At 37.8% G+C, this 27,199-nt stretch overlaps 1 protein-coding gene across 1 annotated transcript; it reads right to left on the bottom strand.

Annotated features, from left to right (window-relative positions):
• Positions 1–4,472: 4,472 nt before the first annotated feature.
• LOC141621947 (cytochrome P450 72A397-like) lies at positions 4,473–26,896 on the bottom strand. Its single transcript, XM_074438057.1, has 6 exons — positions 26,611–26,896; positions 24,637–24,750; positions 15,723–15,853; positions 9,820–10,064; positions 5,137–5,506; positions 4,473–4,901 (listed from the first exon to the last, which is right to left on the bottom strand). The coding sequence occupies exons 1-6, from the start codon at positions 26,894–26,896 to the stop codon at positions 4,473–4,475; spliced, it is 1,575 nt and encodes a 524-aa protein (XP_074294158.1).
• Between the last annotated feature and the right edge of the window lie 303 nt (positions 26,897–27,199).

Raw genomic sequence — 27,199 nt, 5'->3', positions numbered from 1 at the left:
TGTCTCAAAACCTCTCCTCTACGAACCCTCCTCCTATACAAACATTCATACAATTACTACTTGATCGTACAATAAAAAAACCCCCAAATCCCCAAATTAGGGTTTAACCAACAATACCCAAATGCTATGAAAATGATATGTAGAACTTACCCTTGACGCAAGGATCACAACGGTATAAAGAATGCAAGAAACCGACACCTCTAGCTCCGGGATTTGCCAATAATGCGAATGAATCGAACAACGTACTTGCAATCTCTCTTTTGTGCTTTTAGGTTTGTAAAAGTGTTTAGGAAAAGACGACGAAGGATTATATATTAATTCGCATTATTAACAAAACCCGTCAAATAATACCTGATAACCTACTTACTCGGTCGAGTAAGTCACGTACTCGATCGAGTGCCACTTACTCAATCGAGTGCCAAGGCTACTCGATCAAGTACCCTACAGGCAGACTACTGTTTCGCCTCCCAAATATACTTACTCGATAGAGTAAGCCCCACTCGATAGAGTACCCAAAGACTCGTAAAACCGTAGTAGTATTACATACTGCCCAGGGAACATCCCTCCAGGGTGGGGTAAAATATTCTAAAAAATAGAAAAATTGTTTGTCCAGGGAATATCCCCCCTGGATGGGCCAAAACAACTACTTTCATCAACTACTTCAAAAACAAACCAAAAACAACTAGTCTGCCTTGGAATCAGTAGCAGAGCTGATCCCTTCATCAACAGGCTCCTTATCCTCCTTATCCTCCTCTTCCTCATCATCCTCCCCTTCACCAGCTTCATCACTCTTTTCCTTGGACGGAGGAGATTCTACCTCCTCTTCAGCATGCAGCTTGCAAAGCTAGGGTAAGTGGCATTAAGGTTAGCTATCTCCTGGTCAGGATCCTAGAAAGGCATGACTTCAACAGGCTCCTTCATAGCATCCACACGACTCCTACCAAAGAAATAGAGAGCAGCATCCATGTACCTACCCTGCACTAAGTCCCTTTCAACAGCCAACTCCTCATTTACTTTTAGTTGCTCCTGCATAGCCTGCTTCTCAGCCTTCAACTCTTCCTGAACAGTGTCAAATTTGGCCTGGAGAGCTTTCAGGGCATTTTGAGCAGAACCCAGCTTGGACGACTCCACCACCAAACGTGCCTTCCCTGCCTAATTATCCTCCTTCAAGGAATGATTCTCACTTTTTGCCACTTCTAGATCAGTTTTAAGGCTGACAACATCTTTCTTTTGAGGTTGGTTACAGAATACAGCTGGCAGGCACCCCTCAACATATCATTTACATTCTGCGAAAATATCACCATTCAGGCAAAGCAAAACAAAAAACAACCAAAACAAAACCCGACAAAAAATTACCTCCTGCAGCATAGTGATCAGATTGGCAGCATGATCCCTGGTATGATACATAGCAGCAAAAGCAGGGGCGGAAGAGTCCTCAGCCTGGTATTTGTAATAAGGGTCATCAACCATAAAAGATTGAGCCTGGATCAATTCCTTGGCAAACTGAACTGCATCAAGCCGGGCTCTAACCCCTCTAACCTCATGAACCCTATCTGAAGTCTCATCAACCCTCTTCCACTTTTCAGCCCGACCAATCTCATCCACCACGTTTTCAGTAGACTCCAGTTGTACCTCCTGAATAGGCACCTGAACCTGCACAGAACTATCACTCCCTGTAGCCTCACTGCTCTTGGATTTCTCCCCTGTTATTTGAGAAACACCTACCTTCACCAGGGATAAACCAAAACTAGATATCCTAGCAGAAGCCCTAGTAGCTGCACGACGAGGTTCTACATCAGCAATATAAACATATGTTCAAACAAAAAACCTACAAAGTAAATGCAATAAACCTTACTGCCTGATGAAGAAGCCCCCTGAAGCTTTAGCACCCTTCACAGGTTTGTAGGTGCTCAGTTTAGCTTTCTTAAAGCGAGGCATAGGTGCCTGCCCCAGACAGGCAGGCCATGTCCTTTCCTCTTCAGGCAATGCCATGAAAGCTGCAATTCGGTCAGCCGACCCCTCAGCATCAGGATCATTTGCCCAGTCAGTCACTACGAAGACAAAATCAAGTAGCATATTTTCAAAATAGAGTAAATCATCTCTAACCAGAATACAATGTAGAAAAAAAAATTACCTCCCTCAACAGCAGGGTAATTGAGATAATACAGATCAGGGGCAATGAAGTCAGCCCTGATGAACATGTAGATCTATGCCCATCCTTTATCATCTCCTGAATCGAAGTTGTTAATTAGATGAGCCATCTTCGACCTGACTTGAAGATTAAACTGACCAGGGGAATGACTCTTCAAATGATAAACATTCTTGAAGTCTTCCAGAGTGATGACCAACTTATGCTTAGTACACAATTGCTCAACTGAATGGACGATCTTCCAAACCATTGGCATGAGTTGAAATGGAGGAACCCTGATATCCCTGATAACCTCAACTATGAATGGAGAAAGTGGAAGCTGACATCCACCCTTAAACGCCCATTCAAAAATGCAGAACCAGCATGGACTACTCTAATTAGCCCTGACTGGGCCGCTCTCAGGGATCCAAACATCAGATTCAGCAGGAAGAAGACTCCTGCCCTTCAGATAATGTTCAAAGGTCGGCTTTAACTGATTAGCCTCATAAAAAGAGGCAGACAAAGCCTTCACAGGGGTATATTCAACCCTCTTGTATGACATAGACAAAATTTCGGGGGGCGATTATCTCCACAACTTCATCCTCAGGTATGATGTCTGGGACATCAACAACAGCAGGAGCTTTCTCAATCTCAGCAGCAGCTTTAGACGTAGTCGTCTTTCTTCTACCCCCCCCCAGCCATATTTTAAAGATTTAATTGAAGACTGATTTTCTTTTGCAAAGAGAATTTTAGAGAAAGAAAGAAGAATTTGAAGTTTGGGAATGTGAAAGCAAAGGTAAACGGAAGGAGATATTTATAGCCGCAAAAATAAACGGGCAAAAGCAGGTGGACAAACCTAATCATAACTCTCCTAGGGTTTTGTGAATCTACCCCATTAATGGCAAACTAGCCGTTATAGAAGTTGAACCAAACACAAACTCTATTCCGGTAAAGTATTCCCATACGTTTCTTTTGCCTGGCCCAAATTTTTATCTCCCTATTCCTGGCCAGACCCATTAGGGAATAAGAAGATAAGGGGCAATTGTTGGGCCCAGAATTACCCTGACTCGTCAGGGTAAAGACATGCAATACTTAAGACTAGGCCTGAACAAGAAATATCTAAAGAAAAGCAATTGAAGCGCCTGGTCAGGCATCAAGTAGGAGGGAAATACAAGGCAAGGCAACCAATAAGCCTGGTCTGAGGAGACACCGTGTCAGGCATAGGAATACCATCACCAAAGCCAGTCAAACCACAAAGGAAAGCACGATCAGAATGTGAAAACAAAGTCCCTATAAATAAGGAAGACCTATTCAAAGGAAGAATATAAAGGAGAAGATCAAAAGCAACGGCTGGAATGGGTCAATCAACTACTTCCGGGTAAATAGGGCAAGTCCTATTTACCAGGAAACTCTAATACAACTTAAGGAGACCGTTTGAAGGCTATTATAAATGGCAAAGAAGACTAGAGAAGAGGATATACTTACTCACTCACTCGTACACTCATACTACTACTCTCATTCTTGTATTCAACATATAATTGAGCATTATTCTTAGTCTGTCCCACGCCTGACATACAAATTCCCTGTCAGGTTACTTAAAATCATAGTAATAATCCTCCTGGCTTGGTGCCCGTGGTTTTTTCCCTTATTCCCAGGGTTTTTTCATGTATAAATCTTCGTGTTATTGTTTTCTATTTGTTTACTTATTTAGTAATACTAGTCAGACAATTCTGTTGAGTTAGATCGCCCCCTCAAAAATTCCCTGGCAGGACGTTTTCACTTAGCAAAATCCCTCCTAAAACATCAACCTTTATTTACGTCTAATTTCCATACTTTGCATTAAACACAAATTACGTTCGAACATACAACGAATAAGACCGCATTGACCTCGCTTAACTTAATTCGGTAAAAAATTAACAAAACACTTTCGTTGAGATTTTTGGCCCCCGGTGAGGTTAAACAATTGAAGCTACCGAGCTACTATACTTAATACTAGCTTCAATTGTTTGGAAATGCAATATTTTCGTTTTCCTCAATTCTTTTCGTTACAATACGGAGTAGTTAGTGTGTTAGTGTTTTCAAAATAACAACACTCCAATAAGTTTAAGACGTTGGATTTTAAAGCAGCTCGCGGCAACGTAACACAAAATTCATGTTTCTAATCCACGCACACCACAACAAATATAAATTAAATAATCAATGCCAAATATGAGAAACTACTCTCTTTTTAATTTGATGTTTACCAAACATATTACATAAGGTAATACTTTCAAGGTTTATGGATTATTATTACCCACATAACTGCAAATTTAAGGTTTTGAGATAATAGTAGAGACTTGCATCACTAAATTCGGCGTAAAATGAGATGAGCTCCATGTTGAGGCTTAAGAGTAATAACACCCGTAGGAGCATGAGAATACGATGGTGAGAGCTCAAATGCAAACTTCTGAAAGAAGATAGATAATGCCATCTTAGCTTCTATGAGTGCAAGGTTTTGTCCAATGCAATATCGAGGGCCCCAACCAAATGGTAAGAATGTATTAGTAGCATTGGTTGCTTTCCCCACGCCATCGGAAAATCTCTCTGGCTTAAATTCTTTGGCATCATCTCCCCAATATTTGGGATTATGATGAGCATGGATAATAGACATGCCAAGTAATAGGCCCTCCGGTAGATATAAGCCTCCTAATGTTGCACCGCCGGGTTTGATTCTTCGAATAACTGATGGCGCCGGAGGATATAATCTTGACACTTCACGTATGATCATTTTCATCTGTTACATAATAATTGTTACATAATAATTGTGTTGAATAATATTGAGCTTATATTTACTACCTTAATCATCTCTTGAGTATTGAATAAGTTTTAATTAGTAATTTAATATTTATGTGTAAAAATTAAAATAAAATAATCAACACGAGTTACAACGGTCAGTAATAACTTATATAGCTCATTTAATAATTATGAATAATAAGGTGCTTAAATTATCAATAATGAGGGTGACTTACTATTTTCAAACGGTTTAATCCTTCAAAATCAGGTGGATTCGTGCCAAATGTTGCAAGAACTTCTTCACGAGCTCGATCTTGCCAATCTTGATGTTTGCTCAACAAAATCATCGCCCAAACTAAAAGCATAGAGGTGGAATCATGTCCAACAAAATAGAACAACTTGCATTCTTCTATTAAATCCCGAAAACTCATTCTCAACTTTTTCTCTCTTTTTGAGGTAGATTCTATTAGAATTCCCAGCACGTCATCCTTACTTCCTTCTCCATTCTTCATTGCTTTAACTTTTTTGTCAATTATTTTTTTCAATAGATGTTCTATTTCTGCATTCTTGTCTTTAATCATCTTGTTGGTCTTTGTTGGCACATATCTATATGAAATCGCGATTTTATATTAGATAAATAAGAAACACATAAAAATGTACCTCTATATAATATAGTGAAAATTATTAATAACCACCTAATATTTGCTGAATTTTACAAATTACCATCATGAATTTTGTTTATTACAACTTACCACCTCCATTTCACCATATATATCTCACCTACCACCGTATTTCATTCTGGATACTCATTTTACTTAAATGCCGACTTGTTATGTTAATAAATTAAAAAATGACCAAAATATCCTTACTTTATTTTCTCAAAACACATACTACCACCTAAACTAAAAATAAACAACATCATTCATCACCAACACCCAAATAACTAGGGATCCTTCTCGAACATGGTAACTTGTAATAAACGAGTTCGGGATTTATGAATAATAATAATAATAATAATAATAATAATCATAATAATAATAATCATAATAATAATAATCATAATAATAATAATAATAATAATAATAATAATAATAATAATAATAATAATAATAATAATAATAATAATAATAATAATAATAATAATAATAATAATAATAATAATAATAATAATAATAATAATAATAATAATAATAATAATAATAATAATAATAATAATAATAATAATAATAATAATAATAATAATAATAATAATAATAATAATGGGGCATATTCTGCACCCGCTGACCGAGTCAACATATTGAGCAAGGTCAAAGCCAAAAGACAAAGAAGTCAACGTATTAGACAAAATTTTCCTAACCGACATAGCCTTTGTCGGCTGTCACTGGTCTCGGTCTCGGAACTAGCTAGCGTGAGAGGCATATTCGGGTACTCACATCCAGTCCCCTTGGCATGGAGTCAACCAGGCCTGCCGTCCCGGCATGGGTCCCTCGGCCGAGGGTAAGATAGTCTTTCCACCTGCTAGCCACTTGGCCACTACGTGACAAAAAGTGAAAGTCTATAAATACTCCACTTTTCTCATTGAGAAAAGGATCCAAAAACTATCCGAAAAAACATCTAATAATCTGGTATAAACTCCCTTATCTCTCTACAATATAACTTGCCAAGTTAACACACAACTTATCTCTTTAAGTTTACTGACTTGAGCGTCGGAGTGAGTACGCTCGGTACCAAGCCGAGCCCTCAGTTTGTTCATCTTTACAGGAGAGAGCGAAAGGAAGAGACAAGCAACGACGTCATTCTACAAGCTTAAGTGGTCATAATCCTGCTCCAGAATTACACCCGGAACAAATAATAATAATAATAATAATAATAATAATAGTAATAGTAATAATAGTAATAGTAATAATAATAGTAGTAATAGTAATAGTAATAATAGTAATAGTAATAGTAATAGTAGTAATAATAATAATAATAATAATAATAATAATAATAATAATAATAATAATAATAATAATAATAATAATAATAATAATAATAATAATAATAATAATAATAATAATAATAATAATAATAATAATAATAATAATAATAATAATAATAATAATAATAATACTCTTAAAGCTCCTGAGATGAGTATGCTGCAACAGAAAGCTAAACTTGATAACATTAAATATGGTGATTGCTCATCTAAATATTTCTTTACTAAGATCCAAAAAAGGAAACAACAACATATTATTGGCAGGATTTCTGATAGAAATGGTACTGAAAGGATTGGGTTATCTGATGTGGCTGATGGCTTTGTAGATTACTTTAAAAATCTCCTGGGTGCTAGCTCTGAGGTTTGCCCTTTGGATTTTGAGTTTATCCAACAAGGCTCTTGTGTTGCTAATGATGCTTATGGCCCTCTGACTCAACCAGTAACTGTCCTTGAGATTAAAGCTGCCTTATTCAGCATTGGCTATGATAAGAGTCCTGGTCCTGATGGCTTTTCTTTTGCCTTCTTCAAGGACTCATGGGATCTCATTGGAGCTGATTTTTGCAAAGCTGTGCATGCCTTCTTTAAAACTGGTAAAATGAGCAAGCTTGCTAATTCTACTCTTATTACCCTTATTCCTAAGAATAAAGTCAGTCAATCTGTTCAAGACTTTAGGCCTATCTCTTGCTGCACTACCATTTATAAAATAATGAGCAAGATCCTAGCTAATAGATTTAAGCCCATTTTGCCTTCTTTAGTGGGTCCTGAGCAGGCTGCCTTTGTGCAGGGGAGAAGCATTTTTGAGAATATAATTCTCTCTCAATCCCTTGTAAGGAATTATACTAGAAAATATCTAACCCCTAGAAGTCTCATAAAAATTGTCATTCACAAAGCATTTGATTCTCTTCAGTGGGATTTTATTAGGAACATGCTCCATGCTCTTAAATTTCCCCCTATATTTGTCACCTGGATCATGGGGTGCCTCTCTAGTTCTTGGTTCTCCATCAAGATAAATGGGGTTAATCATGGATTTTTCCCTGAAAGGAGTGGACTTAGGCAAGGAGATCCACTCTCCCCCTATATCTTTGTCTTGAGTATGGAGATTCTCTCTAGATATCTCAGACAACATGGCTCCACTCCTCTGGTATCATTGCATCCTAAATGTGCCAAACTTCAGCTCACCCATCTAGTTTTTGCTGATGATCTTATGCTCTTTGTGAGAGGGGATCTTCCTTCTGTCAAAGGAGCAGTGCACATCATGGATATGTTTGCTAAATGGTCTGGACTAAAACCTAATATTTCTAAAAATGAGATTTATTTTGGTGGAGTCTCCACTGCTGTCAAAGCTCTTATTTTGCAACATACAGGGTTCTCTGAAGGCAACTTCCCTTTCAGGTATCTTGATGTCCCATTGAACTCCACTAAGAATTCTGCTGAAGTTTATGAGACTCTGATTACCAAAATTCAGAATGCTTTGCTTCACTAGACTAATAATCTCTTATCTTATGCTGGGAGGGTCCAAATCCTCAATTCTGTTATATTTGGCATTGCTAACTTCTGGTGCTCTAGTGCTTTGTTGCCTAAGAATATTTTGAAATGAATCACTAAAATTTGTAAGGATTATTTCTGGGGTATTGCTGATGGAGGTAGGAAACAGGTCTTCCTTGCTTGGAAATCTGTGTGCAGACCATCTTAGGAAGGAGATTTCAATGTGAATGAACTTTTATCTTGGAATAAAGCTGTATTAGCCAAATGGGTATGGCGCTTGGTAAGTGATTCCCCTGGATGCTGGGCCCAATGGAATACAGCTTATGTCTTTTATTATAATTCTATTTGGCATACCAGTACCAAAGATAGATTTTCTGAGAGCTTGTGTAGTATTTTGAAAGTTAAGGATGAAATACTTTTGAGAACTGGCTCTATTGATGCAGCTCTGCACACTGTTAACAGCTGGGTTCACAAAGGTAAATTTCAGGTAGCTAAGGCTTATGACTGGTTCAGAGCCAAAGGGGGTAGAGTATACTGGTTTAGGGCACTCCATGGTGGTTCTCTCATGCCTAGTCACAAACTCACTGTCTCACTTGCTGTTATGCATAAGTTGCCTACTACTGATCTTCTAGTCACAAGGGGGATGATTCTGGTGAACATATGTGTGTTATGCAAATGCCAATCTGAAACTCATGGGCACCTTTTTTTAAAATGTGCATTCTCGCAGCAGATTTGGCAAGCTCTTCTGCAATGGATGAATATTGGTAACAGGACTATCAATCTCTGGTCTGAAATTCGTTGGATGGCATAGGCCAAGGGATGGAGACACTAGAAGCATGCATGGAGACAGAGTTGTGTTGCTGCTGCATTTTACTTCATTTGGCAGGAACGCAACCAAAGTATCTTCTCTGGGAAAGACATCACTGTTTCTCACATCATTAGTAACATCAAGTTAGCTATTAGACATCGGCTAGCAACTCATGCTTCTCATCCTAGTTGTCTGATGCCTATGTTGCTTTGATTGTTTGTACTATCTTCTAGTGGATAACTTTGTAATTTTTTATCCTCTTTTCTAATAAAATGAGGTATATCTTCTTGCAATAATAATAATAATAATAATAATAATAATAATAATAATAATAATAATAATAATAATAATAATAATAATAATAATAATAATAATAATAATAATAATAATAATAATAATAATAATAATAATAATAATAATAATAATAATAATAATAATAATAATAATAATAATAATAATAATAATAATAAATTTAAACTAAACTAAACATAACTTAACTAAACTAAATTGAACTAAACTAAATTTAATGGAGCTGAATCAAATTAAACTTATGAGAACTGAAATTAAGTCCAAACGATCAGGACCTATGTGTCTCTTAACATTAACTAAATATATATCATAAAGCAGAAATAATGTACATATACTTACTTCCATCCAGGAATATAAATAGAGTTGACAAGAGGAGCAACGCATTTTTGTTGTTCGGAGATAAGTTCAAATATTCTTCTTCCTTCATCGTATGTGCTACCAAATGCAATTCGAGAAATTACATCTCCAGTCAAGCTGGTGAGATATGGGCACAAATCTATCTCACGTGAACTACTTGTCGCTAATAATTTATCCCACTTGTTCACCATTTCAATAACACTCGTGTAAAATGCTGGAAGTGTTGTCTGAAAAAAATACGACCACAACTAAATCATTATCGTTAAATAAGTGAATACTCTCTTATTAATTAGATAAACAACTTATCAGTATAAATTCTGGTCTTTTTTTTTCGGTTTCTCTCTCTAGTTAGTTAGATAAAACTCTCTCAGGCTCAACGCCATTAACGGTTTTAAAAAGCTTGCGCCATGGCTAGGTGAGGGGTTGTCCTTCCAAACATACAATACTATCAGATTGCTCTCTTGATTCCGCATCTACTGGTATCGATTTCGATCATTCTCTTTCTGTGGGTCAATATCATGTACGTAGTTCTCCGACTGTTAATGATCGATGCCATCTTAAATGTTCTTCCTGCATCTTCACGTGTTACTACTGTTAATTGTTCTTCATTTTCACCGATTCATACATCACCTGGTATAATTGGGGGGAAAAATCAGAGTTTTGCCTAATTTAAATGAACAGGCAGGGACCTCTATTGTTACTCCCATTGTTTCTCCTGCGACTGTAGTCACCACGAGCTATTCTGAGACCAATTCTAAGATTCCCAATACTGGGATGACTACTAGAAATTGGGCTAGTGTTGCTAAGGGGAAAGAACCCATGTGCATGAATTTGTTTATCATAAGGATAGTGCCAAATCTGATGAAGTTGATATTCAATTAGAGGAGATTTAGGATGAAGTAGCCAAATGGAAGTATACTTTAATGGGGAATGATCTAGGAGCAAATCCTACCCTAATACAAATGACTGACTATGTTCAGAAATACTGGATTTGTGGTAATTTACCTGTAGTCCAATACTTTAAAAAACGGTTAGTTTAGCTTCAAATTTGATAATGCAGAGAGTATGTAGGAAGTACTGATGAAAGGACCATGGTTTGTAGGATCTAACTCTTTAATCTTTAAGCAATGAACACCTTACTTCTCATGTGTCATGGAAAGTGTGCCACTTGTGCCTGTTTGAATCCTGTTCCCTGACTTGGATCCCTATATGTGGACTGACTCTATACTAAGTAAGATGACAAGTAAAGTTAACAAGCCTCTATTTGTTGATCTGACTACTACATGTAATTCTAGATTGTCGTTTGCTAGGGTATTGGTGGAGGTTGATGTTAAAGTTGCCTTGCCTGAGCAAATTGTTATAAATGCTCTCTTTATTGGCCAGTCTGTTTAGAGGGTTGTCTATGAGTGGCTTCCATATTATTGCAACATCTGTAAGAAACTTGGACACACAAAAGCTTCTTGCAAAAGGAATATGGATAATGTCCAAAATAAAACTAATAAACCTGTCAATTCCGAGACTGTCAGAGAACCTGTGGTTAAACAGATATATAAGCCTGTTGTTAAGCCTAGTCTACCTATTCCCAGTCACTCTGACCAAGACCAAGCCTCAGGATGCTCTTTGTTAGGTGATACCTCAGATTCTAAGGTAGTGGAATTAACCCCTTTGACTGATGGCGAGGGTTTAGAATGCATTGAGCTAGTCCCTCTAACTCATGACGAGGGGACTGGTCCATTGTCTCAGGAGGCTGTAAAGCACTCAAAATGCAGTGAGTTAGGGCTGGAGTCTGGTCAGGTTGTCACTGGGACTGAAAGAGTTGAGAGTGGAGCTATGGTTCATGTTGAGGGTGATGCAGATCCTGGTGAGCCATCTCTTTCTCCTAACAGATTCACTGTGTTGTCAGTAGAGGAGAATAATGGTAATAATCAAGCTATTTTGATCCATCATGTTGAGTAGAAATCCCCTGATGGCTCTATTAAATGATAATCTTTACTTGGAATATTAGAGGCTTTAATATGCCACTTAATCATATAGGGGTAGTACAATATCTTAGGAATAATAAAATCGACATCCTAGGAATTTTGGAAACAAGGGTCAAAAAGAAAAAAATTGAGGAAGTTTTGAGAAACAATTTTGGTAGATACTCCAATTATTGTAATTACAATAAACATGTCAATGGTAGGATTTGGTTCTTATGAAATCCTGCCACTGTAAATATTTCTATGTTAGAGGAACATGCCCAAGTTATCCACTGTCAGGTTAATCATTTGATTACTAGTAGAGTTCTATATCTTTCCGTTGTCTATGAGAGTAATAATGCTGATAGAAGAAGGGACCTCTAGGCTTCTATGTCTCAGTTTGCTACACATGTTGGGCCCTGGCTGGTAATAGGGCATTTTAATGTTGTCAGATATCCTATTGAGAAAATCAGTAGTCATCCTCCTATTGCATCTAAAATGATGGATTTCAACTCATGCTTCCTTAGTTGTGACCTGGAAGAAATGGCTGACTGTGGACATGACTTCACTTTGTTCAACAAGCAGGAGCCAAGTACCAGAGTTTATTCTAAGTATGATAGAGCTCTTGTTAGCTCTACCTGGACTAGTCACTTTGATCAAACCTCGTTCAATTTATTTCTCCTGACATCTCTGACCACTGCCTTGTTATGGTCACTTTTTATGGTCATCACCTGCCTCAAAAGCAATTCAAGTTTCTTAATTGTTGGGCTGATCATCCTGGCTTTAAGCAGCTTGTTTCTGAAGCCTGGTCTGGTGGAGGGGTCACTAGAAACTCGATGTCAGGCTCATGATCAAGCTTAAAAAGGTTAAGCACCAGCTTAAGCAGTTGCAATCTCACCACTATTCCAACATAAATTCTAGGATTATTCAAAAGAAAGAGGAACTGCACCAATGTTTCAATAATTTAAAGGCTGGCCCATTTTCTTCTTCTCTCATACGAAGAGAGAAAACCGTTTCTCAGAATCTTGTCAAATTAAAGGAAGTTGAAGTTAAAATTCTCACTCAAAGGGCAAAGCTTCATAATATCATGCATAATGATATCAGTTCTAGTTATATTTCCTCAAAAATAAAAGAAAAGCAGTTAAAACAATATGTTGGTAAAATTCAGGGGGTTGATGGTATTACTCGCAAAGGGAAAACTGAAGTTGATGATGCCTTTGTGGAGCATTATCAGCAGCTCTTGGGTTGCTCTGCTGTGGTACATGACAAATTTTGATATTATTTCCAAAGGGATGTGTAGAGGAGCTTGGCATTAAAGCTCTTATATGTCCTATAACCAGAAGGGAAAGCAAAGAAGCTCTATTTAGCATTGGATCAATTAAAAGTCCAGGTCTTGATGGTTTTTCATCTGGGTTTTTCAAAGTTGCATAGGACATTGTAGAGCATGATTTTTGTGTTGATGTGGAAGATTTATTCAGGAAAAGCTTTCTGCCTAAGCAAGCTAATGTCACAGTCATCTCCCTTATTCCAAAGAAGCCAGTTGTTCAAATTGTAAGAGACTTTAGACCTATATCTCGCTGCTCCGTTATTTATAAAACCATCAGTAAAATCTTGACAAACAGGCTGAAAGTTCCTATGCCCAAGTTAGTAGGAGAGAAGCAGACTGCTTTTTTACAAGGTAGGTGCCTCTTTGAAAATGTGATGCTAACCCAAAGCCTTGTCAAAAGCTATACCAGGAAAGAGTTTACTCCCAGATGCATGTTAAAGGTGGGTATCACTAAAACTTTTAATACTTTCCAATGAAAATTCCTTCATAATATACTTGTTCATCTGCTATTTTTATAAAGTGGATCATGGGGTGTGTGCAAGGCTGCTGGTTTACTGTAAAGGTCAATGGAACCAACTATGGATTCTTTAAGGGCAAAAGTGGAGTTAGACAAGGGGATCCCTTGTCCCCTTATCTATTTGTACTAAGTATGGAAGTTCTGTATAGGTGCCTCGGGGGAATGTGCGACTCCCCTAATGTCTCCTTTAATCTTAAGTGCCCTAGACTAGGCCTTACGCACTTAACTTTTACAGATGACCGCATGGTCTTCACAAGAGGAAACTTGCCTTCGGTGCAAAAAGCCACTGAAATACTGGATATGTTTGTTGGCTGGTCTGGTCTTCGAGCTAACCTCGATAAAACAGAGGCTTACTTTGGAGGGGTGAGGCCTGATGTTAAGCAACTTATCCTCTCTACTGTCGGACCAAAGGAAGGTTTTTTTTTCTTTTAGGTATTTAGGGCTTCCCATTAATCCATCCAGGCTTTCCAAGGATGTGTATAATGGTTTGCTGATTAAGATTCAATGCCTATTTCAAAGGTGCTCGGTTACAACATTATCTTATGCTGGTAAACTACAAATTATACACTCTGTCATTTATGGTTTGGGAAATTTCTGGTGTTCTATCTTGTTCTTACCCAGGCATATCTATAAGACTATCACTAAGCTTAGCAAGGGTCTGTTTTGGGGATGTATGGATGGACATCAAAGGCTTGTGTTTAAAAGTTTGGAAAATATATGCTCCCCTTGGACTGAGGGTGGTTTCCAGATTAAGAACTTCTCCTCTTGGAACAAGGCAGTCTTACTTAAATTGATATGGCAGCTTGATCAGGATCAGGGGACCATTAGGATTCATTGGATTCAAAGCTACCATCTTGCTGATTATTCCATTTGGGAGGTGTTTAGCAAGGAGCATTTCTCATAGAGCTTTAGATGAATTTTGCAGGTTAGAGATGCCTATGTCCAGCAGCTAGAAAATATATAAGGTGTGCAGAATTTGCTCTCAAGGTGTGTCATTCGAGGGAAGTTGTCTGTCATTAGTGCCCACAGTGAACTCAGACCAAAGTTTCCAGTTAATACTTGTTTTAAAGCCATACACAATGGTATCTTGCTACCTAGACATAGGTTCATTCTTATGCTAGCAGTCCAAAAGAAGCTAGCTACAATTGACCAGCTGCAAAGGAGGGGGATTCAATTGGTAAATATTTGTTTCTCGTGTCGTCACGGTGTTGAATCTGCTCGTCACTTGCACATTCACTGTGCCTATACTCAGGATTTACTGGCTTGCATTAAGCAATGAGTTAGGTTGCACACAAATGACAACAACCTACACTCCTTGTTGGCATATGCTCGAAGGAGAGGCAATTCTGATAAATGGCAAGCAAAATGGACAAGCTGTGCATTATCATGTTTGGTTTACTGTATTTGAACTGAAAGGAACAAGCGGGTTTTCGAAGATAAGGAGAGATCTATAGAACTCTTTTTAGGGAGATTAAGCTAACTATTAATGTTGTTTTGCTATGTCTATCATGCCTCGGTGCCTATGTTTGATGTCTTAGTTGATGTGTTAAACGCCTAATTGGGTGTTTAACATAGAGTATCTTATATGCAAAGGGCTATACTCTTTTGTAAGGAAATTCATGTAATTCCCTTTTGAAATATATGGAAAATATCTTTCTTGCAAAAAAAAAAAAAAAATAACTTATCAATTGATTACTATGTTTTACTATTAATTTAAGGAAAATGATATATACAACTTTACGTGTTGTGTTTAAGGTTCCAAAAGTGAAAAATAATGTTTAGATCAAGCATTAAGGACACTGATATACATGTGTGTTTGTCATACATTTATTAAAGTGGAATTAAATTAGGAAAACTTATACTCCCTCCTATTCAGGGTTTTTTCCCTATTTCCTTATTCGGTTATTCGGGTTTTATTCCCTATTTCCTTTTTTGGGTTGATTTGTGTGGTCCAAATTCAATGGCATGTGGGGTAGTGTATTTTGTGTGGTCTAAATTCACTTCCTTATTTCTTGGGTAAAAAGTAAAGGGGAAGAAAATGGTGAATAGGAGGGAGTATATACATAATTAAAATATCAGATACCTTCAGTTTGTGCATATGGAAAGCTGGGTTGAGTAGCTTCCTATGCATATCCCATTTATCACCCTCGTAATGAGCAAGTCCGCAAGCAATTGAAGCCACTAGTGGATTGGGTTGTTGTTGGGGTTGGTGTCCTTAACAGTTAGTGCAAGGACTTATAAACCTCTAAAAGGATCAAAGGGCATACTTTTGGTATTATTATCAGTTGATCCACGTTTATCAATAACGGTTGGCTTGCTAGATAAGTTTGACGTTATTGTCATACAGATGGCGGTGATCAACTGGTCCCTAAAAGTCACACCTATAGGATACGTTTGAGAGACGTGACAGTATGAAAATACAGTCATGTAGATGCCAATTTTGACTAACCAGTTAGTCTGAGTTATTTGACTAATATTTAGTCAAAATGTGATGTTGAGATATTTTATTTAATACGGATTAAATAATAATGGCTAAGGCGAATTAAGCAGTTAATTCGTAAATTGAATATAAGCGTCTTATATTTAATTAAATGTATATTGAATATAATTATACAATATCGTCTTTGCCGGACATGTATTAATATTTCAACTAACCCGTATTATTAGTTGATGTTTTAATAGCCGATAACCGATGACGATTTATAATAAAAACCGCGTCATATACATTTTAGCGAATGGGGTCGGTTCAATCGGATCACGAGTTAAATGAGGAGAAAGTGGAAAGCCCACTCCCTCCTCTCATGACCCGCGGACCGAGGCAACAAAAGGAGAGGCTCCCTCTCCTTTTGACCGAGCGATTTTCATTTACAGAAAAACTAGGGTTTTGGAGATTAAGTTTTCTCTGAAACCGAGATCTCACATCTCGAAAAAAACTCACATCAAGTTCTCCCAATATTGCAAGGCAATCGGAGAACACGTTCTAGCACAAGGGCATTTCTCGGACAAATCTTGGGTGCAACAATTAGGAGGGAATCTCGTTTGATTTCTGTTCTTTACGCCGTGCATCAAAGGACCCGAGGTTGATTCCTTATCTTTATCGTTTCATTGTTGTATTTCGTTTATGACCACATTTCACATGTTAAATTTACCTTATAGTCCTAAATTTAAAGGGTCTTATACGGATATTACCCCTCAAGTGGTATCAGAGCGAGGCCACGTAAATTTTCTTTGTGATTTTTCATAAAACGATTTTGAAACGGTAGTTTTTGTCTCGAAATCCGTGCCTTGTATACACGGATGTCGCGTTTTTGTTGAAACCGTGACATGTTTTACACGGTTGATTCACTTTTTCCGTTTTGTTCTTTTACATATTGTTATTTTATACGGAGATTATAATAATATGTCAAGTTTTGTCAAATTATAAAATTGATTTGATGCGTTTTTGATCAAAATCAAAGTAGGTTTTGCATTGTCAAAATGTTTTCACGAGGGTTTGGAATTTTCAGCCATGTTTGCATTCGATCGAGCGTATTTCTACTCGATCGAGTGCTATTTCTGTCTTGTTTTTGCTCGATCGAGTCCCTGTTGTACTCGATCGACCCCTTTTCAAAACCCCTCTGCTCGATCGAGATGTCCTCGTACTCGATCGAGCAGATTTGCTGATAAAGGTACTCGATCGACCACCGCCTTTAGTTGATCGAGCACTTTCTGTTTGCAACCCTCTCGATCGACTTAGCGATTCGATCGATCGAGTTTTTTGTTCCTCGATCGAGCACTTATGTCCTCGAATCGAGGGATTTTGTTTTGGACTTTGAAAATTTATTCTTTTTGCTTTAAATTTTCTTTTGGCCTTATTATGTACTTTATACGGATATTGTACACTCGCTATGATTGTGAAACGGTTCACACACGTACCATTAAGTTATTTTAAAGCGTATTTAAAGTAATGGATTTGTATTAGATTAAAATTAAATTGATAGAAGCGGTTTTATCACATGAATTTTAATCATTAAAAGGTGGTTTGGATAAATTTAACATAATTACAGAATTATGTCACGAATGAATTTGTTTTTAGTTGATGCATTTAATTATCGTTTTGTTGAATGCCTTGAATGCCTTTTATTACGTATTTATTTATTTTTGCAAACGGTTGTAACTTAGTGTGGCCTTAGTAGAACGTGTTACCGTAATGATGGAACACGGTCTTGGTTGTATTTTGAGATCTCGTATCTCCATTTTATTTCTTTTAATTACAGTTTTTAATTAGAATGTAAATAGGTTTATATTTGTAATTTTAAATTGTAATTTTTGAGAAGACCAAAGATGGAGACCGGATGCTCACTCCCGCTACTTGGATCAAGATGGAGCATCAAGACAAGCTTCTCGGGTCCAACGGTGGATTCCAAAGTTGTTTTATGTTTTATTTTACTAGGATAGGCCACACTAGGAATTTTTTTTTTACGTATTGCATTCTTTTATTTATTTTTCCGTAACGATAGTATGCATCATTTTCCGCCTAAAAACCAAACCACCTAATTATTGCATGAAAACTGACACATATAGAGGTCACGAGTTAGTTTTCATTGACATTCTCTTGTCACACGATTTTTAAGCCATCACCCAAATTAATTCATTCACGCAGACGCTAGTTATTCGTTCACTTAATATGAATTATAATTTAGTTGATGGGATCTTCCTCGTATAAACAAAAATTGAGAACGGTCTTTATAGGTCAAACTCCAATGAGTCCCTTCTTCGTCGGTAGGCATAATATGACCCCTTCTACGTCGGGTAAGTTGGAACCGATTGACCTATTTTATCTCAACACTATGGTCACTCGTACGATCCTGTGACTATGGTGGACTATAGATAGGATTTACGGAAATCTATCGACCAAGAGTTCTTACGGAAGAATTAGCTAAACAGTTGGCTTATCAATTTACAGAAATTGAGTCTTGGGATCACTTGTATCATTCTTGAGGGAGATCAATTATGCAAGTGCGAGAGTCTACACGTTAAAACGAATTTTTAAATAGACTTAAATCACCTCGATGAGTTGCTTATTTCGTTTTTGTTTTTCTTTCTTTTTCAAAGTGTAGATCACGAACTTTTAAACTCGCTAATATCAAATGGTGGTTCTCCGATAACCCAATGCCAAGTGCCACATTGGACCGTGAGTCCTGGCTTCGGATCTTCATGAATCGGATGAATCGGTCTACTCGATCAAGAATGATGGATCAAACTTCGCGGATCGGGAGGCGGCATTACGGAATCTGCCGCCGGCGACGGAAGCTCAAATATCTATTAGAGCCCATCCCGCAAACCCGTGTCCCACGGCTAGAGCTCAAAATCACCAAGTTTAATGATTTATGTATGGAAGCGGGTGCGATTAAAAACGTACTCATTTTTGCAATGGAACCCAATTTGCAAAAACGCTTCATAGCCCATGGTGCGAACAAGATTTTCACCACGCTCACCAAGGAATTCTCGAAAGCACCGAGAATCGTGACCTATGAGCATACCACTCGCTTCTTTGATGCGAGACTCCAGAAGGGCCAACCAGTTAGCCCACACATTCTCAGCATGATTGAGAATGTCGAGAAGCTGGAGACCTTTGATTGTAAGATCAGCGAGAACATTGTGATCGACCGCATACTTCACTCACTCCACGATGGTTATTCGCAATTTAGAGCGAATTACTATATGAATGATTTGAAGAAAACTCCCCATGAACTGCACTCCCTCCTCGTACAGACCGAGAAAGACATGAAGTTCACTGGGAGCATGAAACAGGATGTTCTCGTTGTGACAAACAAGGGAAAGGGTAAGGGCAAAGTTCAAGCAAACCTAGCAGTAGGTAAGGCGAAGTTCAAGAAGTCGGGTTCAGGTAAGAGTGGACCTGGTGAGTCGAGCACCTCATCAGGCGCGACAAAGAGCAAAACCGAAAACATGGAATGCCATCACTGCCACAAGACTGGGCATTGGAGGCGCACATGTCCTGTTTATCATGAGGACATAAAAGCAGGTCGCGTTAAACCTGTTGGTATGTCTTCTTCTTCTACTTTTATTCATATGATTGAGATTAACCACGCAAGTTACGGAACTTGGGTACTTGATACTGGTTGTGGTTCTCATCTGTGTAATCATGTGCAGGGCCTCCGAAATCTCGAGCCTCTCGTAAAGGGTGAGGTTGACTGCGTGTCGGGAATGGAGCAAGAGTGGTCGCCGTCTCGAGAGGAACATATGTGATCCAGCTTCCTAGCGGATTTGAGTTATCATTATATGATTGCTATTATGTACCCAGTCTTTCGAAAAACATTATTTCAGTTTCTGCACTTGACAAACTTGGTTTTTCATTTGTAATAGAGAATAATACTTGCATTTTCTCTTTACACGATATGATTTATGGCAAGGCAGTCTCCATGAACGGAATTTATGTTTTAGATCAGACCACCGAAATATTACACGTAATGAATAAAAAGGTAAAGGTTGGTGACAAAGATCAAACGTATCTATGGCACTGCCGTATGGGACACATTAATGAGAAACGCGTAAAACAGCTCATCAAAAATGGAGCTATCTCGGCCTTTGATTTTCAATCATTTGGCACGTGTGAATCATGTCTCATCGGTAAGATGACTCGGATTTCCTTCAAAGGTGTTGGAATGCGCGCTGCTGACCTATTAGGACTCATACACACGGATGTATGTGGTCCTATGTCAATCACCGCACGAGAAGGCTATAGGTATTTCATCACTTTCACGGGCGATTTAAGTAGATATGGCTATGTCTACTTAATGAAACACAAAAGTGAATCCTTTGAGAAATTCAAGGAATACCAGAATAGGGTACAGAACCTATTAGGTAGGAAGATTAAAACACTGCGTTCGGATCGTGGTGGCGAGTATCTTTCTCACGAGTTTGATCAACACCTAAAGGATGTGGGATTGCCCTACGCTTAACTCCACCTGAACACCTCGGTTGAATGGTGTGTCCGAACGGAGAAATCGAACACTACTTGATATGGTTCGATCCATGATGAGTCACACCGTCTTTACTGACTCGTTATGGGGTTATGCTCTTATGTCACCGCTCTAATACTTAACCAAGTCCGTCTAAAGTCTGTGACAAGACTCCATATGAACTATGGAAGGGAACGGTCCCTAACTTGTCCTTTATACGGGTTTGGGGCTGCGAGGCTTATGTCAAGTGGAGACCTAAAGATAAGCTCGGCCCGCGATCGGTCAAGACATACTTTATAGGTTATCCTAAAGGAACACTTGGTCATTACTTCTATTCGCCAACCGAACAACGTGTTTTTGTTGCGGCTGGTGCGACATTCTTAGAGAAGGAATTTCTCGAGAATGCAAAGAGTGATAGAACCTTCGACTGTCGGAGATTCCAAACCAAACACCGAGCAACCATTGGAGGAACTGTTCCTTCAATCCCGATTGCGGTGAATATTCCTGAGGAACCTAGGAGGTCGGGAAGAGTCTCTATTCCTCCTGACAGATACATTGGTATGGTCGAGGAACATGACATAGATGACGTTCTACTCTTAACGAGTAGTGAACCCGCAACCTATAAAGGTGCCATGACTAGTTTCGACTCAAAGCTATGGCTTGAGGCCATGCAATCCGAGATGGACTCTATGTATGAGAACAACGTATGGGATCTTGTTGAATTACCTGCTAAGGTTCGTCCCCTTCAATGAAAATGGCTTTACAAGATAAAGCATTCTGTGGAAGGTCAACAAGATATCTATAAAGCACGATCAGTTGCTAAAGGTTTCACCCAAGTGGCAGGTTTGCACTACGATGAAATTTTTGCACCCGTAGTCATGCTGCGTTCCATTCGGATTATCTTAGCGATCGCCGCGTTTCATGACTATGAAATTTGGCAAATGGATGTGAAAACCGCCTTCTTAAACGGCTTTTTGGAGGAAGAGTTGTATATGGTACAACCCGAAGGTTTCATCGATCCACAACATCCTAAGAAAGTATGCAAACTTAAGCGTTCCATTTATGGACTTAAGCAAGCATCTCGGAGTTGGAATCATCGCTTCGACCAAGTGATTAAAGAAAATGGATTTACTCGATCGGTCGAGGAACCATGTTTATATATCAAGTCGAGTGGGAGCAAGATTGTTTTCCTAATATTGTATGTTGACGACATACTCCCGATTGGGAATGACATACCTCTCTTAACTTCGGTGAAAGTATGGTTGAAAAACCATTTCCAGATGAAAGATCTGGGAGAGGCACAAAGAATTCTAGGCATCCGTATCTATCGAGATAGATCACGACGGATGTTATCTCTCGATCGAGTCTTACATAGACAAAGTCCTAGAGAGATTCAGCATGACTAACTCCAAGAAGGGGTTTCTTCCAATGGCTCCAGGGGTGCATTTGAGCAAGTCTCAGTCACCAGAGACACCGGAAGAGAAAGAGCGCATGGCACGGATTCCCTATGCTTCGGCTATAGGATCAATCATGTATGCCATGATATGCACACGTCCGGACGTGGCATATGCATTGAGTATGACAAGTCGATTCCAACAAAGATCCAGGTGAACCACATTGGGTGGCTGTCAAGAACATTCTTAAGTACCTACGGAGGACTAAAGATTGGGCATTGACTTATGGAGGCGAACAAAAGCTATGCGCAACCGATTCGCAGATGCTAGCTTCCAAACGGATCGAGATGACTCGAAATCTCGATCCGGATTCGTTTTTACTCTTAATGGCGCTGCGATCACCGGAAGAGTTCGAAACAAATCACATTACAGAGATTCTACGACGAGTCCGAGTACTATGCCGCGTCCTGGCTACAAAGGAAGCGATATGGATGCGTCAATTCTTACATGGACTATCCGTAGTGCCTAGTTCGAATGACCCGATCACCATCTATTGCGACAATAGTGGTGCCATCTTCCAAGCTAAGGAGCCAAAGTCTAGCAACAAGTCTAGACATGTACAACGGAAAGCTCATCTAATCCGGGATTACGTGGAGCAAAAGGAAGTAGTGATAGAAAAGATTGCTACAGATGATAACATAGCAGATCCTCTCACTAAAGCATTACGACAAGATAAGCATGAAGGGCATGTTAATTCCATGGGAATTAAACGTGTTCCTAAGTTGTAGTACTCTTTTATGGATTAGATTCATTCCCTTTTGTACTCTATACGACATCATCGTTTTGATATTATATACATATTTTGTTTTTTCATGTGGAATTGTATGACAATTTTTGAACACCACAAAGTGAACTGAGCGAACATTATATTTTTCAGTCCTCAATTGCCCACATGAGCTGATAACTCTGGCAATTATTTTGTGACGTTGGTTGATGGTGGGTTCAACGAGCCATAAGTCAACAGGTTGACTGACCAATCACAGAGGCGATTTATACGGATATCTCGTAGGACACAATTGTGACATCGACGTGGAGTTCTAAATGTTTTATAACATTCGGTGCCCGGTCGTGGATAGGACCTCCATGGTGATCCTAAGAGTCGATTCTTTTGACTATCGACTGTCTCTTGAGACTAAGGCAGATTTTGGGTGACTTTGGTTCCTTTCTCACGGTCATCCGTAACAGGGGGCCAAGTAGATTTTTTCTGGGTCATTTCATGCTGTGCTTAGATCGGAAGGAGTTCGAGTTGAAGGAAATATTCAGCCTTTATCGGTACTCGATATTTCTCGGGCCACTCGAGGAGTCAGAATCGAAATGCATGGCCATGCTCGGATACGGATTCGTTTTATCAGTTAAGTTACTCTCTAGTCGGGGAAACCACTCTAGATAAAGATCGATTGTAAAATACGACCTTTGCGGATCCGGATCTGCAAATTGTTTTACATTGAGTGGGAGAAATTTTAAATGAATATGAGAATCGGTTATCGCACATACACTTGTACGGACAAGTGGGAGTTTGTTGGAGCTTGTGTCCTCCAGTTAGTGCGGATAACGTCATTGCACATACACTTGTACGGACAAGTGGGAGCTTGTTGGGGTTGGTGTCCTTAACAGTTAGTGCAAGGACTTATAAACCTCTAAAAGGATCAAAGGGCATACTTTTGGTATTATTATCACTTGATCCACGTTTATCAATAACGGTTGGCTTGCTAGATAAGTTTGACGTTATTGTCATACGGATGCGGTGATCAACTGGTCCCTAAAAGTCACACCTATAGGATACGTTTGAGAGACGTGACAGTATGAAAATACAGTCATGTAGATGCCAATTTTGACTAACCGGTTAATTCGAGTTATTTGACTAATATTTAGTCAAAATGTGATGTTGAGATATTTTATTTAATACGGATTAAATAATAATGGCTAAGGCGAATTAAGCAGTTAATTCGTAAATTGAATATAAGCGTCTTATATTTAATTAAATGTATATTGAATATAATTATACAATATCGTCTTTGTCGGACATGTATTAATATTTCAACTAACCCGTATTATTAGTTGATGTTTTAATAGCCGATAACCGATGACGATTTATAATAAAAACCGCGTCATATACATTTTAGCGAATGGGGTCGGTTCAATCGGATCACGAGTTAAATGAGGAGAAAGTGGAAAGCCCACTCCCTCCTCTCATGACCCGCGGACCGAGGCAACAAAAGGAGAGGCTCCCTCTCCTTTTGACCGAGCGATTTTCATTCTGACGAAAAACTAGGGTTTTGGAGATTAAGTTTTCTCTGAAACCGAGATCTCACATCTCGAAAAAAACTCAGATCAAGTTCTCCCAATATTGCAAGGCAACCGGAGAACACGTTCTAGCACAAGGGCATTTCTCGGACAAATCTTGGGTGCAACAATTAGGAGGGAATCTCGTTTGATTTCTGTTCTTTACGCCGTGCATCAAAGGACCCGAGGTTGATTCCTTATCTTTATCGTTTCATTGTTGTATTTCGTTTATGACCACATTTCACATGTTAAATTTACGTTATAGTCCTAAATTTAAAGGGTCTTATACGGATATTACCCCTCAGTTGTAACTTCAGAAAATCATGCATTCTAGAAAAGGCATCGGTTAATAAAATTGGATTTGTAATATTTATAAAAGGCGTAGGCCCCATCCACGAAAAACAAATTTCACCTGCATATTTAAGAAGGATATTGTCACTCTTTTAGGCAAAGTATAGATATTTTAATAATTCTTTTATAAACTTGAAGTATGAAGGATAATTTGTTGAGTAAGTCTTGCTTAAAACGGGTCGGATTTTAAGACGGGTAGTTGTGTGAGAGGAAATGGGTAGAGGGGACAAAGGTGGGACCCTCCATGTGCTTCTCCACTCACCCTAAATGGGTATTTTGTGAGAGAATATGGTATCCGTCTTATTAATAAGACGGATACCCTTGGTCTGAAATAAGAATTGGGGTAATTTGTTGAATTAGATAGTATATGAAATGTAAATTAGTGAGGGAACCTTTTTTTGAAATTTAAAGGGTAGCCACTATGTTTAATGGATGAGAATATGAAATTTAACAACTTTTTAGTACAATAAAATGTATATTTTAATGGGAAATGAGATAGCGATACCTGGTGTTACTCAAATTCGGTAACACCCGGGATAAAATTGTAATTTTATTAACTATTTTGAATTTTAAACAAAATACTAATGAAGGGTAATTTAGGTACTTTGGCTAGTATTATTAGTTACACAATAATCAAATCAAAGATTCCCTCTATTAGTTACGCAAATTTGTAGGCAATTAAACTCCACGCCAATTTGTAGGCAATTAAACTCCATTGATATTATCATTACTCATTAGATCAACTGGGCACTTGATGAGTTGATGAACCCCAATATTCAATGAAGATCATCAATACGAAAGTTCATAAAATTGATTGGTAAAAGTTATGATGTGAAGATTGTGAACTATTCAAGATTAGACCATAATCAATGCATTCACTTGCAGCTTTCATAATATTGCTGAGTAATAGTAATTGTGTACATCAACAACAATGGTTTTCTTCTTCATGTGTCTTAGCTACCGTGGAAATCAAACTGGGTGATGAAAGAGATAGATTAGTTTTCACATTTCTAGGAATACTAGATATAGTTTATTTGTTAGTATCTTTTGTATTTTATTTTATTAATATAATATATTACGAATTACGGTTTTATCCTTATGATATTGGCGCAAAAACGAAAACTACTTTTTATTTTTTTTTATTAGGGTGTTAGTGAAACTCAGTAACACCCGGTGTCGCCCTAACACTTCCCTATTTTAATTAGTTAAAGATTATTAAAATGTGATAGAGTCAATCTATCTAAGAATTTTGTCATCAAAGATATATAGTAAAATCTTAGTACTGACTGATAGTATAAAATATTTTTTCGATATCTTGACCCAATAATATTAGGTAAAACGAATTTAGGAAATCTATAAACATTTTGCCTCATTTGACTAATCAAGTAATCAATGGATACTTATATACATATTCGTTTCAGTATCAACGACTATCCATCTACTCCACCAAACATGGACCTATCCACGTAATTTATGTAAAATGACATATATGGTTATAGATTAGATAATAGTATATCTAAATTTGCATGACTATCATTGAATCCATGGAATTTGAGAAATGCTTTAGGTCTGTTTCATCATCTTTGAACTTAGTTAACGCCAAACCTGAACTTGATAGTTGTCATTATTCTTAAATAAATGGTCCATACAATTAGTACTATAATAGTTATAATTTTAAACTTTTCTTAGCGATTTATAAATAGATTAATTGTCACTCACATAAATGACATGAAGCAAGTACATACTAATTTCAAATTTTACATGGGTAAGTTAACGAACACATTATAATTCTCACTCAATTCATAATCAATTTGTTTATATTGGTTCTTGAGTAATTAGTTTGATTTGCCCTTTAGGTGTGTAGTGGACAACAAAAACACACAAGTATCTGCAAAATGAAAAGGAGAAGTTAGTTACTAACCATATTTGCTTTCAAGTTGATGCAGAAAAGGGAAAACATGAGCAAAATAGTCATTAGTAAAAGGAATCGACTTTTCTCTATCTTCATGTCTCATTTTGGAATTTACTTTGAGGTCACCATACAATAGTTTGTAGGAATTCCCGACGAGTCCTTGTTGCCGTAGTAGGTTCTCTATTTTTCTTGGTTTAAACCACACCCAATTTATTGTTTCCCATATGCATCGAAGGATGAAAATACATGAAACGGTAAGAATAATGTAGCCCATCATCATCATCAAATTCATCATCATCTTAATTTCTCACTAAAAAAGCTTATGTGAGGTTATAATATTGCAGAATAAATAAATTGTGCAATTATATAAAGGAAATGTAGGTTGCATCTCTATAAATCACAATTTATCTCAATATCTCATGAATATTTAACCATGTTTGATGATATACATTAGTGGTAAGGATCGATTATGAAATTATCAACTTAATTTCTTTTAATGGTAATAAATACTGAATTCTTATTTGATTCCATATGCAGAAGGGTGTGCTTAAAATTATTAAGACTCGGTTCTTGTCTGCTAATACAAAGTTGACTCGTA

Source organism: Silene latifolia, chromosome X (assembly GCF_048544455.1).
Source record: "Silene latifolia isolate original U9 population chromosome X, ASM4854445v1, whole genome shotgun sequence".
In the NCBI taxonomy this organism is placed as follows: domain Eukaryota; kingdom Viridiplantae; phylum Streptophyta; class Magnoliopsida; order Caryophyllales; family Caryophyllaceae; genus Silene; species Silene latifolia.
This window is presented reverse-complemented; position numbering and strand designations above follow the sequence as displayed.